This window comes from Anomalospiza imberbis, chromosome 2 (genome assembly GCF_031753505.1).
Source record: "Anomalospiza imberbis isolate Cuckoo-Finch-1a 21T00152 chromosome 2, ASM3175350v1, whole genome shotgun sequence".
Taxonomy (NCBI): domain Eukaryota; kingdom Metazoa; phylum Chordata; class Aves; order Passeriformes; family Viduidae; genus Anomalospiza; species Anomalospiza imberbis.
In genome coordinates, this window is record NC_089682.1 from 28138018 (window position 1) to 28154481 (window position 16464).

General features: G+C 41.2%; 1 protein-coding gene across 1 annotated transcript in view; it reads right to left on the reverse strand.

Annotated features, from left to right (window-relative positions):
- Window positions 1-16464, reverse strand: part of LOC137468489 (pinopsin-like) — a 76045-nt gene that overhangs the window by 46462 nt on the left and 13119 nt on the right. Inside the window, exon 2 of the mRNA XM_068180286.1 lies at window positions 2023-2348. Within this exon, the coding sequence (XP_068036387.1) occupies window positions 2023-2348 (326 nt within the window). The remainder of the gene's footprint in view (window positions 1-2022; window positions 2349-16464) is intronic.

Sequence of the window (16464 nt, forward strand, 5' to 3'; positions counted from 1 at the left end):
GCGGCGTTGGAGAGCAGCAGCGCTTCTCCATCGCAGCTCCACGTGCCAATAAAAACTCTCCAGCCAACCACGCGGACAGAGTGGACGGTTCTTTCCTTCTTCGCCTCGTCCCTCACGCCCAGCAGCAGAACACAGCCAGCCCATCCCCGGTGCGCAAAACGCAGAAGCGTCCGGAAGCAAGCGACGTCCCTGAGTCCTGCCAAGAAGCAGCACCATTCCAAGCTCTCTGGAGCTCTCTTTTCTTGCAGGGAAAAGAACGCATTGTCGCAATCTAATCCTCACTGAAGTGCCTTTGCATTTAACAAGTTTTAGTTCCCTAAGGCCTGTCCCTCCAACAGGTTATGCAAGATCAGGTTCAATTTTCTTTCACTTCCTCCATTTAAAAAATTTCTCAGAATTCTCTTACCTCAGCACCCCACAGGCTTGCAGATCACTCTGGAAGGCATGAGGAGAATGGTGGAGAGAGAACTGTGGAAAAATGCTCTTCCTTCCCTCTTTTTTTTTCCTCTGGACAGTTGATTCATCAATTAACCTATTCTTCCACCCAGTATACCCAGTCTTCATGACCAAATACGAAATGGCTATAGAGTGCACATATAATTTCTATAATACTTTGTTCACTCAGTATGTTTGTCATAATTTGTTGAGACCAATCAGGCAGATCAGTGAGATTATGAATGCCTTTGATATAACTGAATTTATATTAAAAAAAAGTCAATAGAAAAACACAAGTCAACATGTAGCATGAGGCTAAAGTATGTGCTACAGAAGCTTCATCCATACAAGTATCTGTATATTGTGGATGAAGACTCTTGTCAGCAAGGGCAGTGAGGGCTGAAGGAAAGAGAAGCCAAAATTTTAAGAAACATCTATCTTCTGCATGTTTTAGTACCACATATTCCAAGATCCTGCTTGTTACTTTGAGGTGATGGGAAAAGAAACTGTTGTCCAGAGGTCAGATATGGACTGATACTTCACTTGAATGGTTTACAATCACAGGAATTTTTTTCCATATACAATATTGCACAACTTTTAAGAAGAGTACTAATGTGTGATTCATAAAAGGGATTTTACTGGCCCACTCAGTACTCAAAGAGGGAAAGATTTCCCATTTCGGCTTTAACTCTTCTCAAAGTTTTGACAAATTGTGTAAAACAATCAAACTTAATTCCTTATGACTAATCAAAGCAAACTACATTCACTTTAATTCTGTAAGAGAGCCTCAACTGAGGGATTTACTGCTTTTTTTTTCCTTTTAACACCCTTAGTTAATTCATCTGAACATTTTAGAGAATTGCTTTATAGAGAACACATATACATTAATTCCTCTCTCATCATTCATCATCAAACCATTTCATTACTGTCCCAGGAGTATGCAAACTTCACAGTACCACACCCTTTTCAGGGTCTTTTGTTTCATTTTGGAATATCTGCAGTGCACCTTAAAACACTGAGAGAAGTATCATTGTAGTAGGAGGAGCAGTAGTAATAGTAGTAGTGGTAATGGTGGTTGTAGTTAGAAGGAAAATTTAAATGTGGCCTAGAATTACAAGGAGAAGCTGATCCTTGGGATAACTCAAAAAATCACAGTAAATTACATTACTGTAGAGTTAAGATTCCAGAGATTAAGGAGCAGAAATTATTAAATATTATACTCCAAAACCAGGAAGAAGTATTTACATGGATGTCTAATTTATAAACAGGTAAACATGTATTTTTACTTCATTACAAATGCAAACTTCACTCTGATATGCTGGTTTTCCCATATACTGTTTTCCACTGTATTACCAACCACAAAATCGATATCTGTATGATGTTATCTCTTTGTTTTGACTGGGAGCTTCAGGAGAATTAAGATTGTTGAAAACCTCATGCTCCTTCCTTGAGGATTTCTGCGAACTTTCCAATTTCATTTTGGCTTGCTGATTTTCTCTCTACCATCAAAACTTCCAAATTTGATAAAATAGAAATGAATAACATGCCTGAGAGCAGTCTGCACTATGAGAGAAGGCAGCTGCTTACCTGTTTGACAGCATACAGGAGGCGCCCATAGCAGTACATCATGACCATCACGGGGACAACCAAGCAGAAGATGAAGAGACAGACGATGTAGGACGTGGACTCAGCTGACTCTGAGGACCAGCGTACTGAACAGCTTGTGCCTGCACCTTCTACCCCGTAACTGCTCCAACCAAGCAGAGGTGGCACAGTCCAGACCAAGGAATAAATCCAAGAAACACCAACTGCCAGCAGAGCCTTGCGGAAATCATTGCTGCGCTTGTGGCACAGGGTGAGAGTGCTGTAGCGCTCGTAGGACAGCACAGCCAGTGAAATCAGGGACACGACGCCTGCAATGAACAAAGCAATAAAAATGTTTTCTTCCATTATTTTGCATGTATTCCAAATCCCAAGTAGGCAGATGATTTCTTGGTTGTCAAATATTTGAAGCAACAGTGAAAATAATTTCCATTATTCTCTATGCATTAATCCTCACTGCTCCTGGTTGCTCTGTCCATCTTGTCAAATTTTGTTTAACTCAGATTTCTCTTATATTGGAAGATTTTTATACTTGACAGATATTCATCTTCTAGTCAGGTTTTCAGCTCTGTTTTAGTATTACTCGTGTTCTATCTGAGCTAATAAAATGGTGAAAGATTCCCTTGGTAAGAAGCATTCAATTTTTTAAATCCATGAGCATTTTCAAATAGTGTAATAACTTTTACAGGACCAAAAAAAAAAAAAAAAAAAAAAAAAAAAAACCAAAAAAAAAAAAAAAGAGAGAGAGAGAGGGGGAGAGGAAAGAAGCACCATATATTCCATATATTCAAGACTGGGAGCCCCAAAGTGAAAGAAGATTTTGCTTCTTTTGCTCTCCCCGTCAGTTAGATGAACCTTCAGTTCTGACCACTCATATATGGAAAAAACATACAATCACATCATGACTGGGATATGGTAAATTACAACTTTATTTACATGTATATTACACAATCAGGTTTAAAAGTGATTTTGGTTAATATTAAGCCCTAGGCCATATACCTATGTGTCATAGACCCATTATATCTTGCAGAAGAAAGCTTTAAAATTTGGGTCGTAGGTTATATCCATTCTCTTTTTCAAGGTTTGGGACCCAACCCCCTCTTCAAAACTTTATGGTTTTCCATGGTAGGTTCTTAGTCACAACTCAGTTGAGAGGGTTTTGTTATTTCCTATGGCTTTGTTCTCCTTGCAGCTTCCTTGAAATTCTTGGTGACACAACACTGGATACCACTTCCGGGATTTATGACAGAAGGAACTTGTTTGAAGAGCTTCAAAACCGTATTTTCCAATGCTTTCCAGTCCCCTTCCTTTTGCTCCTGTAAGGAAAACCTGAATAGATCAATGTCAGTCCAGGTCTTTCCGCGAGTTTTTTCTTAATCTTTGCTATTAGCAACAGCCAACTACACAGTAGCACTGAGATACATAGCCTGCTAAAATTCTCTGCTTTTGAGTGGTACCTACTCCCAGCAAGTGGGTTAAAAGAAAAGGTGTTCTTCAGGGGAATCTATAGCTGTAATCAATTTTCCACATTTAACTGTCAGCTTCTCCTATAGCTCTTTCCCAGGCATGGAATAGAGGTGAGTCAGAGACTTCCCTTGGGAATAGCACTACTCTATCCTTTACCTGGGAAAAAAACCCACACACAGACCCACACAGGGCACAGTGGGATATTCTCCCCAGGCACAGCATTTTGCTCCACTTTTCCTTACAATTCAGTGACTCATTTCTGAGTTAACTAGATGCAGGCCCAGCTATTTCTGTCATCCTGACAACAATTTGCAATTACTTAGCGCAGAGCTGGGTAGGCAAAGGACCCACGGGAAATGCAAGCACTGCTTGCTGAAATAGGATCCCTTTTTTCTCAGGGGGAAAGAAAGCAAAAGGGTGTGAGGAAAAGGCAACTTTTGAAGAAGAAAATGTCTTTCTTGTTACAAGAGTCTACTAAATTATTTTCCGTACATTACTCGGAAGTCAGGCTTAAAGAGTAGATACATTTACAGCTGTAATAGCTCCACTAAATTCAGCTGACTTATAAACTTGCTTTAAGGCTCGGCTACTTTAGAGACAGGGGAGACTTTCTCATCATCCCTCACCTAATCTGATTTCCTACATAACACTGCTCTTGAAAGCTCTTGGACATGAAAGAAAAGAATCTACTACTCTCTTCATACTCCCAGCCCACACTTAATTATCTTCACTTTCTTAGTCTTGCCACTTTCCGTGTTTTTATCTGCTTGACTAAAGAGCTCCTCTCTATCAAAAACATTTAGCTCATGTGGGCACCTAAGGCAAAAATCCAGACTTTATATTTGAAACTTAGCCTCTGTCAGGTGTTACAGATCTATTTCTGTACTTTAGATTACAAAATCATGGACCAACAGAAAACTGTCTCAGGAACAAGAACTCTCTCCCTTCCCAACTGAGTGCTCTACAGCAAGGATCTATTGCTCTTGCTGTACCTCTCATGGCAATTGAAACTGCATTTTCGCTACTTTGATGAGATAGCAAATGAGCTGTACTTTTGTTGAGCATATCCTACATTCCTGCCTAGAAAACCCAGACAGGATGTTCAGATTTCCCTAGCTCAGGGCCCTGCTTCCTGGATTTCTGCTTTCACCAATGGGCTCTCAGGCCCAGCCTGGCTGCCAGCTCTGCCCGATCATCCCTGTGCCTGTGCTACTGCCCAGCAGCTTCTTCTGCTGTGTATTGTCATGATTTATGGCATCATTTACACTTCCTCTTATCTTCACCTCTTGCCAAAGGAAGATGCTTAGCTTTTCTCACACTGGTATTTATGATGGATGGCTCTATGGCGTGGCTCTGAAGACAACTGACCATGAATGCAGGATTACTTGTTTTCAGATGCAGAAATGTTCTGTCTTACACTGGCACAGAATTAATGTTCAGATATTAAGTTAGGATCATGGTGATGTCAGTCAAGTATAAATCAAATATTAGCAATCAGACAAAAAGTTGCCTTAAATTATAGAAAATAATTTTCTTCTCTATACAGAAGAAAATTTGTGACATTTAATTGCACATCATGGCAGGAGCCAATTCATCTTCGCTCACCTTGAGTCCCACTGACATGACACAAACTACACTTTTCTCTGGAGGACAACAATTGTAATTTATGGAATCCCAGACCACAAAAGTTCAGGAAAAAATTCCATTATTTTTGAGTTTGGCACAGTAAGACTTCAAGGTTTGAACATTTTAATACAACTACACACTGAATTCTATTACTTTCAAGACAAGGGAAAATGAGGAGTACACTGAAGAGGCAGTTCATAAGAGATAAAAGAACTCAACATTCTTTATGTGGTTCAAACTTAGTAAGTCCAGCTAACTTTTCAGAAAAATTATAATTACTTTGAAAGGACTGGTGCTTTCAAAGATAAAAAATATAAATTCAAATCCAAAATAAAATAAAAAATTAACAAGTGCAAGTAGCTTTTTCCAACAGTGAGATACATTTGGTTGAATTGACTGCAAGTAATTAAAACACCTATTACGCAGGTGAGGAAGAAACAGGAACAACAGAGGCCACTGTAACCCTGTTTACTTTGTGTGACATTGGGCAGTGAACACAAAGTCACAAGATGTGCCCCAACACTGCAGCTCCATCCAACCTTGCTGATGGAGGGCATTCATCTTAACACAGAAGCCAAGACTGATCAAAACCAAACCACATCAAGAGTAACCTTGTTGCAACGTTGGGACAGAGCAGCTCCAGTGTCCCTGGTTGCTACGAATATCCTCAGCATTTTAATTAACAAAAAACCCCAACCAAACAGGTTTTTTTAATCTCACTCTTTTATTATTTCAATAACTGAATCCTAGAAATACACCACTATCCTTTCATCAATTATAATGGATACTCATGTGTTGGACTGAAACAACATTATGTCATAATAAAAGGCAAAACCAGGTTTTCTGTTCAGTACTTAATTTAACAATGGTTGGAAATAAAACAGGAGGATTAGGTGTACATGACCTGTCAGCTTGCAATGAATGAGCTGCAAAAAACTGCTGATTGCCTTGTCTTTACATGCTCTTCCTTAGCACCCAGTGTCATCCTCTCCATGATCTTTCCAGGTACTGATTTTAGACTAACAGTCTTGTAGTTTCCACAGCCTTTCCTCGTGTCCTTCTTGTAATCTGTTTTGGCTAAAGTGGAACAAAGCCTCCCAGTTTTCATTATGCCTCCTAGCTTTGCATACAGAGTTTTCTTAATGCCTGGTGCATTTAACTGTTGTGACCTTCGTTAGAAATCCTGCAGTTATTTGGTATTCTATTTCATGCACTATCTGTTGCAGTCGGAGGAACTAGTGAGAATCTCAGCTTAAAAACAAAAAGCAATTAAATACTTTAGAACTGTCTCTGCAGAAAAGACTTGAGTGCATTCTCCACAGCCTTAATAACCAAAAAACAAATTTAAAAAAATTAATGTAAGCTATAAAAGGAAGAAAATAATTATAATTCTTTATGCCAATGTTTCATTCTTATTGAGTGGTAACATTTATGACTGTGTAGACTGTGTATATTAATTTCAAATGAGTAATATTTTTCTAGAACTGCAACAAAATTAGGTTCACAAATTGCAAATCTAAATGGAATTTGCTTCCAACAAATATTTAGAGCCTCAAGCTGGTACCTAGACAAATAAATCCACAGGACTCAATCCCAGTGAGAAATGTAATTTGCTCCCCCAACATTCCATGCATATATAGGAACAAAAATGAGATTCTCACTGAACAGTACTGAAAAATGTCATAAATTCCTGTATGCAGATTGCATTACAGGAATAGATAATTATTCAAAAGTTAACCATGGAAATAAGTGACTTTGAGAGTAGCTGGGTGTGGAGCATAAACCTTGCTACACAGCAATTAGGTGCAGTGAGTAGAGTGCAAGAAATTAAATTTCAAGTCATAAACCAGGACAGACATCTATTTATAGGACTATCATCTGAGACATTATCTATTATTTACTTTTATTTAAGGATCTGTACATTTCTCCCTGGCAGCACAGCAGAGAGTATGCTGTGAAAGGCACAGCAAATCATTACACTTTGTTCCCATGGGTTCTAGCTAAAAGCGTTACATTTTCTTATTCATTTTTGATGGTTTATGCTGCTCACTGATGTAGTAATTGGAAAGGGGATGCAGCTCACCCATGGTCTGGAGGCTATGAAGAATTGAGAATCCCAGGAATTCAGCCTACACTGGATCAACATTTTGACTACTAACTTAGATATATTTACCCTCTTAAATAGCCTGTAGGTCATTAGACTACATCATGGTTAGAGTCCCGGGGCTTCCTGGAGCAGTCCTGATTGTATGTTGAAAGGGATATCCTGCACTATGTTCCAGTTATCAAGGATCAGGCACAATGAAAAGAAAACATGGGTAACCTCAGGGAGGGTTACAATAGCACCTTCTTCAACAAGAAATTAATGGAGAAAAAACTAAATCCAAGTGCTTGCAAAAACCCACGATAGATTTTCCACACCCAACCCCCATGAAGGTTGATTTTTCCCACTCACAGGCATTGTCTTATAGTTTTCATTCACTCACACTCTTACACCCACAGGGTCTGTGCTTAAGAGGTCTTGTCTAGAATTTCTTTTGTGCAACAGCGAGAACACGAGACTCCAGCTATCAGTTCATAAAACCCCTTGCTTATATGTACCTCCCTGGCATCAAATTGAGTTTTGGATAGAGCTTGTATACACTTCAGGAGTCCACTGTCATGAAACCCTTCATTGCTTACAAATCCTGCCCCTACAAATCTTGTATGTCTGAGGCAAGACTGCTGCTCCCTGTTGGCATTTCCTTGAGGTCATGCTCCTCTTGGTGGGTGCGGGATCCTCCATCCACAAGTAATAATACTCTGTTATTAGCAGTACACAGTCCTTTAGGCTTGGCAGAGTCAATACCTTTTACTGCTGGAAACAGAATTCTCTGTTACCTGCACAAGCTCTTTTCACTCTTCTGCTGTGCTGTCTTCAGGCCTTTACAGCACCTTTCCCTCCCCGAATCCTCTGTAATGATCTCAGTAACTGTTGTTGTTTAATGAAGTCTGGTTCTCAGTTGGGGGACAAAGTCCACAGGTTGCGGGGATGGTTCCCTGTGGGGACGTGGCAGAGCTGATCAGCTGGCTAGTTTTGAAGATTGACACCTGGTTAAATCACTTTTTTGAGTTGAACACACCTCTGAGGAAAAGCACATTTAAAAGCAAACAAAGCCTGGGAAAAAGCTCTCTGACTTCCAGCCTTTGAACAGGTAACTGGGCACAGGCCTGGCAGGGCCTGGCCGGGCTCTGCTGCGGCGCTGGCCAGGCCGGCCCCGCCTGGCCAGGTCGGTGCGTGGCTCAGCTGAGATTTCTGCTGCCACCATGCCAGGCCATGCCATGCCATGCCACTGGGAGTAGCCCAACGCTGTGAGCAGCCATGCAGCCAGGACCAGCACTGGGAGTGGTCCCATGGCTGGTGCTGAGGGTGGCCCCGAGACTGGGAGCAGCCATGCAGCCGGCATTGCTCGGCTGAAATCCACATGGCCGGGGCAGCGGCGTGTGGCCGCAGCTATCTCAGCATGGTTTGCAAATGCACTTTGTTTATTCCGGTACCAGCGCTGGGAGAGGCCCTGCGGCCAGCACTGCAGGCAGCTCCAAGGCCAGGAGCAGCTGGGGTCAGGAGTGGCCACCGCCGGCCTGGTCCAGCAGTGGCCACATTGCCGGCATTGCGTGGCTGAAATCGCCACAAGTGCAGCAGCACTGCGCAGCTGCAGCTCTCTCGCAATAGACTTTGCTTGCTTAGTCGCTTTTAGCCAGCTATGCTGCGGACAGAAGGACAAAAGCAGTGGCAGCAGGTTTTTTTTCTTTTTTTCCAGCACCCCACATGAAAGGAAAGCGTAGGGTGGCACCAGCAGCCAGCGTGGCTTGCACAGTGAAGCGGGGACCACAGGATTGGCAGCAAAAGACACAGTGATTCCTTGATTGCAGAGCCTGGATGAGATCAGCCTTTCAGCGCTGCACAACTCTATAAGAACTGTTTCAATTGATAAAGCTTGAGGACAAACAAACCTACGAACACCAATTCCCTCCTGAATCAGGAAAAGGAAAGGAGGAAGACATGTAGAGGAAACATGGGACACTGAGGTCAGTGAAGAAGGAGTCAAATGCTAGATAGGATTCAGGAGATGCCTTAGTCTTGGGCTGAAATTCTTTTGTAAGGCTATGGTGAAGATATATTTGATATATCAGACTTTATTTTTCCCAGTAATTCATGGAATGCATTGAGGGGATGTAGTGTTCTAACTACAGCTGTGAGCAGAAGAACCAGTGTTGAAATAAGCAGATGTTGCAGTAGCTGTGATTTCAATGAGAAGTTGAACAGAGAGAGATGAGGGAGATGAGAAACAGTGCCCCAGGACAGAAGAAGAAATCCTGTGTTCCTAGAGATAAAAGAAGACAACTTTCGTTTTTATGCTAGAACAGCTTATCCTTAAAAGAGCACCCCAATAAGTTGACATGGCCCATGAAAGCAGCCGTGGGAAAGCTGCAAGGCATAGGAGGGGCTTTAACACTGCGAACAGATTTTTCCTTTCTTGGGCGGCTGATTTGCTGTGACATTGAAGCCATGAGAGAACTGTTTCTTGTGGTGAAGTCTACGTGGTATGGCAAGAGAGACTCCTCTCCCTAAGTGAACTGCAGAAAGACTATCCTAGAGGTGGTAAACTGACTGAAAGTTCTAGGTTTTGTCTATTTATTTTGTCAGTGCGAAAGAAAAGAGTGTGTGTGGGGGAGGAGAAGTGTTCTGAAGGTTTATTCTGATTTCTTTTTTTTTTTTTTTTTTAGTTCTGTTAATAAAATTTTCTTTACACCATTTAAAGTTTTGAATTTGTTTTGCCCTCCTCCTAATCCATATCTCACAGCAGAAAATGAATAAATAATTCTAGTGAATCCTAGTGGGTCTGCTGGCATTTGGCCAGCACTAAAACCACTACACTAATTGGTGCATTGTCTGGAAAACTCAGATTGGTGAACCAAAAACCACTACAGTAACCCCACAGCAAGTCCATACATGCCCCAGTACCATTGCAGCCCACATTCAGCCCAAACTTAGCTCCTGAGACAGGGACAAGGCAAAACGCAGCTGAGAGCCTGGTACAAGGCATGGAATCAGGGTGTACACCTGGCTGTTCTGCTGCTCAGCCCTATTGCAGGATGGTGCAAGCTGAGTACCCCTGGGGTGCATCTGACCATCTGCCAGCCATGTACAAAATGCAGAGGGGGAATTAAGGGGATAGTAAGTGATACTAAGTTCCCACATGGCATCTACATGATCCTCTAATTACTCCAGAGGGGCCTGCCAGTGGCAGAGGTTAACAAACAGCAACTCCTACCATTTCTGCTTAAATGTGTTGCTGAATGAAGAGAAAACAATGATGCTTAATGTATTCACCAGGCTCCATTTACATATATGTGTGCATGTAATACTCACTCCTGGGGGGCAGCTTTCACCTAATATCCTGGTGTGGTGATTTAACACCAGCCAGAAATTCATCTCTAAATAAGCCACTCCTCTTCCCCCTCCCTGCTCTGGCAAGAGAGGGACAAAGGCAGGGACTATAATTTATTGAAAGCAAACAGCAATGGAATAAGAAAAGCACAGTAATAGCAGCAATGTTAATAACATAAGTATACAAAAAGAGAAGGTCCTTTGCACACAAGGAGTTGTTCGCTCTGCTCCTTTCAGCTCAGTTTGGCTGGGACCAGGCTCCCCTCCACCCCTCTGTTTCCCATAGATGCTTCTTGCACCGGTGCTGCTTTTCAGCCCAATGTCTTAGAGCCAAGGCGGCCACTTTTTCAGAACCATATCTCCAAGCCTTGTCTTGGAGGAACTGGGAAGGGGACGGGCAGTGGTGACAGAAGACAGGGTCCACACTGATCCCAGCAATCCCCCCAGTGAAAAGTGAGACAAAATGACACACTTCCAGGGGTGTCATTTTTCTCTTTCATTTTTCTCACTCACCTTTTCTTTCCCCCGAAACCATGCCTGCAGCAATGATGTATGTGTTACGGAATAGCAACCTGGCCACATCCAAACAGTGCTGAGCTGCGCCCCCTCTCCACAACCAGGACACCTGGGAAGGACATCATGCAGCTGGAAGTGCAAGAGGAGTGTGAACCAGCAGCTGGCAGGCTGGGACCCACCAAAAGTTGCACCTTTCCTTTTGAAGTCAGGCCACCATGCAGTGGTGAACAGTGAGCTTGGAGAGGCAGCAAGCATGGAAGAGTACCGTGCTGGAAGGACATTAGTAGAGGTAGAAGAGGCATGCTCTGGTCTCCACTTACAAATTCTGTGCTAGCAAATATCTAACAGGAGCAACAGGTAGGTCTCTCAGAAATGTTATGCATCCTAACATAACTATGTTCCCTTCTTTCTAGTCCCTCCTTTTTCAGCTGCTAAATCTGCTGTTCCATTAGCTGGAGAATATACTAAAAAACTCTGTGGCACAGTAAGATGGAGGAGGTAAGATGGAGATACACCCCAAGTTGGGAATATTGGGGAATCTGGTGCTGAGGTATTCTTCTGCTGTTTCTTCTGGATGACACCTTTCATCGTGCTTGCCCAAGGACTTAAACACAAAAGAACAGCAGTAAGAAACAGCTCTCTTCAAATGAAGCCTCTTAATACCTCAAATTTCAAGTTTTGAGATTAATTACAAGTTGTGCTACTGAATGGTATTACATAAATATGTTATTGAGTTATACAAAACTAATTTGATCACTGACTCAGTACTGTTTTCAAGGGAAATAACCTTCCTGAATGTAAATGAAAGCATTTCTGATAGTTCTCTACAGAAATAAAACACTCCACACATGAAAACAAAACATAAAAAATTTAAGCAACTTAAAAATCATGGCATTTCCAACATATTTGTACTTCTGTATCTCCTTAGAAGTTTTCTGAAAACATATCTTAGTATCATCTGCCAGGAGCTACACATGAAATACGATTTGTAGGTCTAATATTCACAAGAGAGGTTTAGAAGCAGCAAGATGTAAAAAAAAAAACAAACCAGTCTTTTTCTAATGGTTGCTTATTCTTCAGGATCAATTTTGTTGCTCTGGGGGGAAGTATCTTACCTAACGACTGCCACAGCATCAGAGACTTTGAAAGAGCAATCCATCCTATCATCACCTTTGTTTCCATTTTTTATATACCAATTAATGGCTCTGTGTCCATTAAAATCAATACATTTCTTCCACAAAAATACAGTGGTACTCACTCCATAGCTGCTGCCATCAGAGATTTCTTTGCAAGTGAGGAGGTAAGAATATTATAATGTCTGTTTAGCCCAGTAATAAGTTCTGCACCTCTAAAACTAGATCTGAGCGCAAAGGCAGGGAGAAGGAAAAGCAGTGGAATATTTTTTTGTGGCTGTATTCAAAACATAGAGATGAGCAGCGCTCTCGGAGTTCTCTGCTCTGCAGACAGATGGGGAGTTTTCCCTTGCTGTTTTCACTGTTTTTTCTCTCATTAGCTGAGGCCAGAAGGTTTTTTTTGGAACTGTTCAGCCATTGTTCATGCTGGGAACACCAGGACTATCTTCCAGGGCCCCCCCAAGATGCACTGCGGCCAGGACACTGGACCTGAGCCCAGAGAGACTGAGAGAAAGCCGAGGACAAACCCACAACAAAGACTCTGAACCAAAAAAGTACTCTCTTTGAATTTGCCATCTCTTCAGAACAACGAGAGGTTCCATTATTTAATATTACTAATTTTCTCATGTTTTTGAATACTTTGCTTGTTAAATCAACAGTTTTTCCCACTTTTCTTGAAGGAGACTTATGTCTCCCGAACCAGTGTGGGGAGGGGCCGCTTGAATTTGCTTTCTAGAGGGACCCCTTGGGAGGTTTCCTCCCGAATTTGCCCTAAACCAGGACACATATGCACATTAGTGAAATATGAAAAACTCCTAAGTCACAGCATCACAGAGGAAAAAAGAACAAAACTTTTTAATTGTTTAAATAAAAATTAAAATTCCATTTTGCCTTCTAGCTCTGAGTCTCATTTCATTGCTCAGGAAAAATCTCTGTCAAAAATGGTCTCCAGTAAGGTTCTGCAGGTTACATTTTTTTTCCATTATGCTAGAATTGCCAAAAAGTGGCAGCGAGAATGCTAATTGGTCTGCAAAATCTGGGATAGGCAGTCGGGAACGAAACAAATTCAGTTAAATTGATAGAACATAGTTAAGTTAGACAGCAACTTTCGTTACCAATAGGGCTAGTGGGAAGGTACCATAAAATGAGCAAATTTGAGAGACAAACATGAGAGATTGTGAATATGGGATTTCACAAAATATTATTATCACAGGTTTTAGTTTTTGTTGGGGGGGATTGGTGTTTGGGGTTTTTTTTTAATTTTTTGAGATAAGAAATACAAATTAATATTCAGAAAGGGTTCAAACAGGTTTGGAGAGTGGCAGACATATATGGCTACTGCTCCTTCTTCACTAAACCTCCAGAATATTGTTCACTTCTTCCTTTTCTGCCAAAACAAAAAACAAAAACCAAAAAAACCAGAAGACCCCAAACTTTTCCAGAGCTAAAAAGAAAGCCCACTGAACCTAGAAGATATTTCACAGTTAAGATGAATGTACTCAAACTGAGGTCTGATCTTGGTGGACAACCAACCAGTACTAGCCTGACTTGCCTGAAGTTCATTGAATAAAGAAATCACAGCAGAACTTTTCATGATATAGCAAAACCACGACGTGAATATAATAACTGATAAGTTAAGGGTTAATATAAAGGATATAAACTGCAGAGGAGTGGATGGATGCCTCAAAAACTGACAGAAGCAGCTGAGAATGGGGTATGCTTCCAAAACACTATTGGCTTTATTTGGATATGCCTATTAAATATTTATATGATAAACATAGACTAAATGGTAAAAAAATAAAATATTCTTTAATTTGGTGACTCTTATTCTAGTTGCTGCCACATATTAGTGATCAAAGCACAATTTTCTTTTGATTTTTTAATGTATTAAAAGCATTTCTACATATTTGAAATAGAGAAAATATTTCCCACAATCATTTGTTGAACGTTAGCAGTTACAACCATTTTCCAAATACAGGCTACCTCAGATATCAACCATTCACTTTGAATAGAAATAAATCCATCAATTGCCATTTATCTAATGCCTGCAATTATCTGTTCTCTTTTGCTAAGATGACTTGGAATCATGAGTCCATTAGAACAGGCAATCATTCCCTTCTCCAAAGAATTATCTTCCTGTTTAACTCTAATGGGAGTCACAGTTTAACATTGCACTTTTAAGAAATCGCAGAGAAATCTCTGTTGGATCCAATGCTGCTGGGAGAAATATGAAAACAAGCATTACTGGTCCTGTTCAATAAATCTTTCTTGCTTTATTCTCAATGGTCATTTCTGTGTTTCATCCTTTGTACAACATACCCTTTCCTTTGTGTTTGGTAGTATCTTCAATACAGACAGTATGTATTACTATTAACAGGAAAACAATATCTCAGGTTTTTCCTCTTTCTTTCCCCCTCCTTTGCTGCATTTTTAAATGTTTTTATTTTGTGCTTTAAAGGTGGTCTTAATTTCTAGCTGTATCTGGTGACTTAATGTGCATCACTGAGTACTACTATATTTTTCTGCAATGTTATTAATATGACTCTCCATCCAAACAACAAACTCCCAGTGGCATAAACAGTGCAAACAATTCCCTTTTGCATCTCAATGGTACAAAAACATTACTGAATATTCACTTCTGTCTCACTTTCCATATGTTTTGCAGGACCCTTTGCATTCTAGAAAGCAGGCTGGCCGTGCCAAATTCAGCTTCCTGACTTGGCTGCCTCCCTATCAGTATATTTATTCTGCTGCCTTAGTGAATCAGAATAAGAAATGTCAGCACTAGATGGAGCTCCTGTACAGCAACATCTCGGGAAAAATCTTTGGGGCTTGTGCGCATGAGAAAAGCAGGGATGGATGTGCAGCCCTGGTGTAGCAGGAGGACGTTCACAGGGCAGTCAGGTTCACTGCTGCATCCCCATGCCCATGCCATCCTGCAGGGCCCCCATCTCCTGCCAGGACTGCTCCTTTTGAAATGTGGGGGCATCCCCAGGACCCTCCTTCATGGTGAGGATGTGCACAGCTGTAATACATAACATACAGTCTCGGGGGGTTTCTGTATGTGGGACATGGCACCAAATCAGCTAAGAGGTGAAATGACAGTGTTAGCATCTGCTAGCCAGTGAGCCAAGCATCCACCACAGCACACAGCCAATGGCCTTCTAACTAACTCCTCCTTTTTCACTGAACCCAACTGCTTATTTTTAATAATAAGAGTATATTTCTAAAGATTTTCTATAATCTGGGGGGTTTATTTGGCAGTTACCATTCCTAGGGGTGGAAGACAATACAAATACTAAGTCTTCTGAGTAAAGTTTTTCATAATGTCTAGTTGTCAAACTGGTTTTTATTCTAATTAGATATTAACTGGTCAAAAATAGGCATATCTGATACTATGAATGCAGTCTCAAAATATGATGATCAGGCTTTACACTGCCTCTGAACCAGGCAATGCAAAGCCTGTCTCTTGTGCAGTTTTACAACCCCACAATCTCACATGATGTGGGAAGCGAGCTGAAACATCAGAGAAGGCTGCTCCTGTCTCTATCCAAGATCACTGTGATGGCTGAAGGATGTGCAAACAGGAAAAGCAGTATTCCCCTTTCCTTAACCCATTCCTTAACCCCTCCAAAGGAACTCAAAGAGGAAGATCTTTTGCTACATCAATTAAAAAAGTAACTATAACCAATGCAGACAGAAATCCTTTGCAGTACATTTTCACCCAACAATAAGTCTACTCTTCAACACTGGACAGATCAGTGGAAATTGCCCTAGAAAGTGTAGTAGTGGAGGTGTGACATATTGGGGCAAACGTGGCTATCAAGGAGAGAAGCCATACCTTTCTTCTTTCGTCACAGGGCCTTGACAGCGCCATGCAGACAGGGCTGATGCCTGCTTGGATGAAACCTACTTGGATTTTCAAACAACGTTGACTAGCCCAAAGGCTTTTAAGGATAGTAAGCTGCCATGCAATAACAGAAATCTTCATGTGAATAAATAATTAAATAGAGGTAGGAAATAAAAAACAGGAGAAAAAAATTAGTTTTCTTAGTGGAAACTGTGGACAGCAAAGTTCCCCATGGATCTGTCCTAGGCCCTGGGCTATTCATCACATTAATAAATGATCTGGAAAAGATGGGGAAAAGTGACAAGTTTTCAGATCACACTGCACAGAATTACTCAAAATCAACAAAAATTGACTGTGAAGTACTGCAGCACAACCACATGAAACAACCATCGAGCAGATGAGAT